The sequence below is a fragment of the Hippocampus comes genome, unplaced genomic scaffold (assembly GCF_001891065.2).
Source record: "Hippocampus comes isolate QL1 unplaced genomic scaffold, H_comes_QL1_v1.1 C16697878, whole genome shotgun sequence".
Lineage (NCBI taxonomy): Eukaryota > Metazoa > Chordata > Actinopteri > Syngnathiformes > Syngnathidae > Hippocampus > Hippocampus comes.
Genome location: NW_017836918.1, coordinates 1 through 709, shown reverse-complemented (window position 1 = coordinate 709; position 709 = coordinate 1). Strand labels below are relative to the sequence as shown.

The following is a 709-nucleotide window of genomic DNA, read 5'->3' as shown; positions in this document are numbered from 1 at the left end:
ATGGTTGAATGTGAAAAAAAATTCAAAAACCATAAAAAGGTTTTTAATTTTCTTTATGTGGCTAAACGCATTTGAACCTCGATGTGCATTTAAGGTGATTGAAATGCTCCGTAATATGGCAGTATGAGAATGACTTGCGGGTCGCTTTCAATGTTTTGAGGAGCTAGGAACCTTGCATTTAAGAGACGTGAGATTGAGCCCAATGTATTCTTTTCAGATGTATGAGGAGGGTGCAACATCCTAACGTGGTCCGCCTCTATGAGGTCATCGACACACCCACGACCCTTTACCTGGTCATGGAGCTGGCAGAGGGGGGCGACCTGTACGACTACATCCTTCGCCACGAGACAGGCGTTGCTGAGGGCACTGCCAAACGCCATTTTGCCCAGATCGTGCGCGCCGTGGCATACTGCCACGAGCTCCACGTGGTGCACCGAGACCTGAAGCCAGAGAATGTGGTGTTCTTTCCGCAGCAGGGGGCAGTGAAACTAACAGACTTTGGCTTCAGTAACTTATTCAAACCTGGGACCATGTTGGCCACCAGCTGTGGGTCCCTGGCGTATTCTGCACCGGAGATTCTTTTGGGAGAAGAGTATGATGCTCCAGCTGTGGGTAAGACTCTTTTAAGAAGACTCTTATTACTATGTTTTACTGTGTTACACAAAATTGTGACTTGAGATACAGGCACTGTATGGTGGCAGTGACTCAA

The 709-nt window shown here is 47.5% G+C and overlaps 1 protein-coding gene across 1 annotated transcript; it reads left to right on the top strand.

The window, feature by feature from the left end:
* Positions 1–188: 188 nt before the first annotated feature.
* Positions 189–697, top strand: LOC109508917 (SNF-related serine/threonine-protein kinase-like). Its single transcript, XM_019858843.1, has one exon. It carries the CDS (start codon positions 222–224, stop codon positions 675–677), a length of 456 nt encoding a protein of 151 aa, XP_019714402.1. The 5' UTR covers positions 189–221; the 3' UTR covers positions 678–697.
* The last annotated feature ends 12 nt before the right edge of the window (positions 698–709 follow it).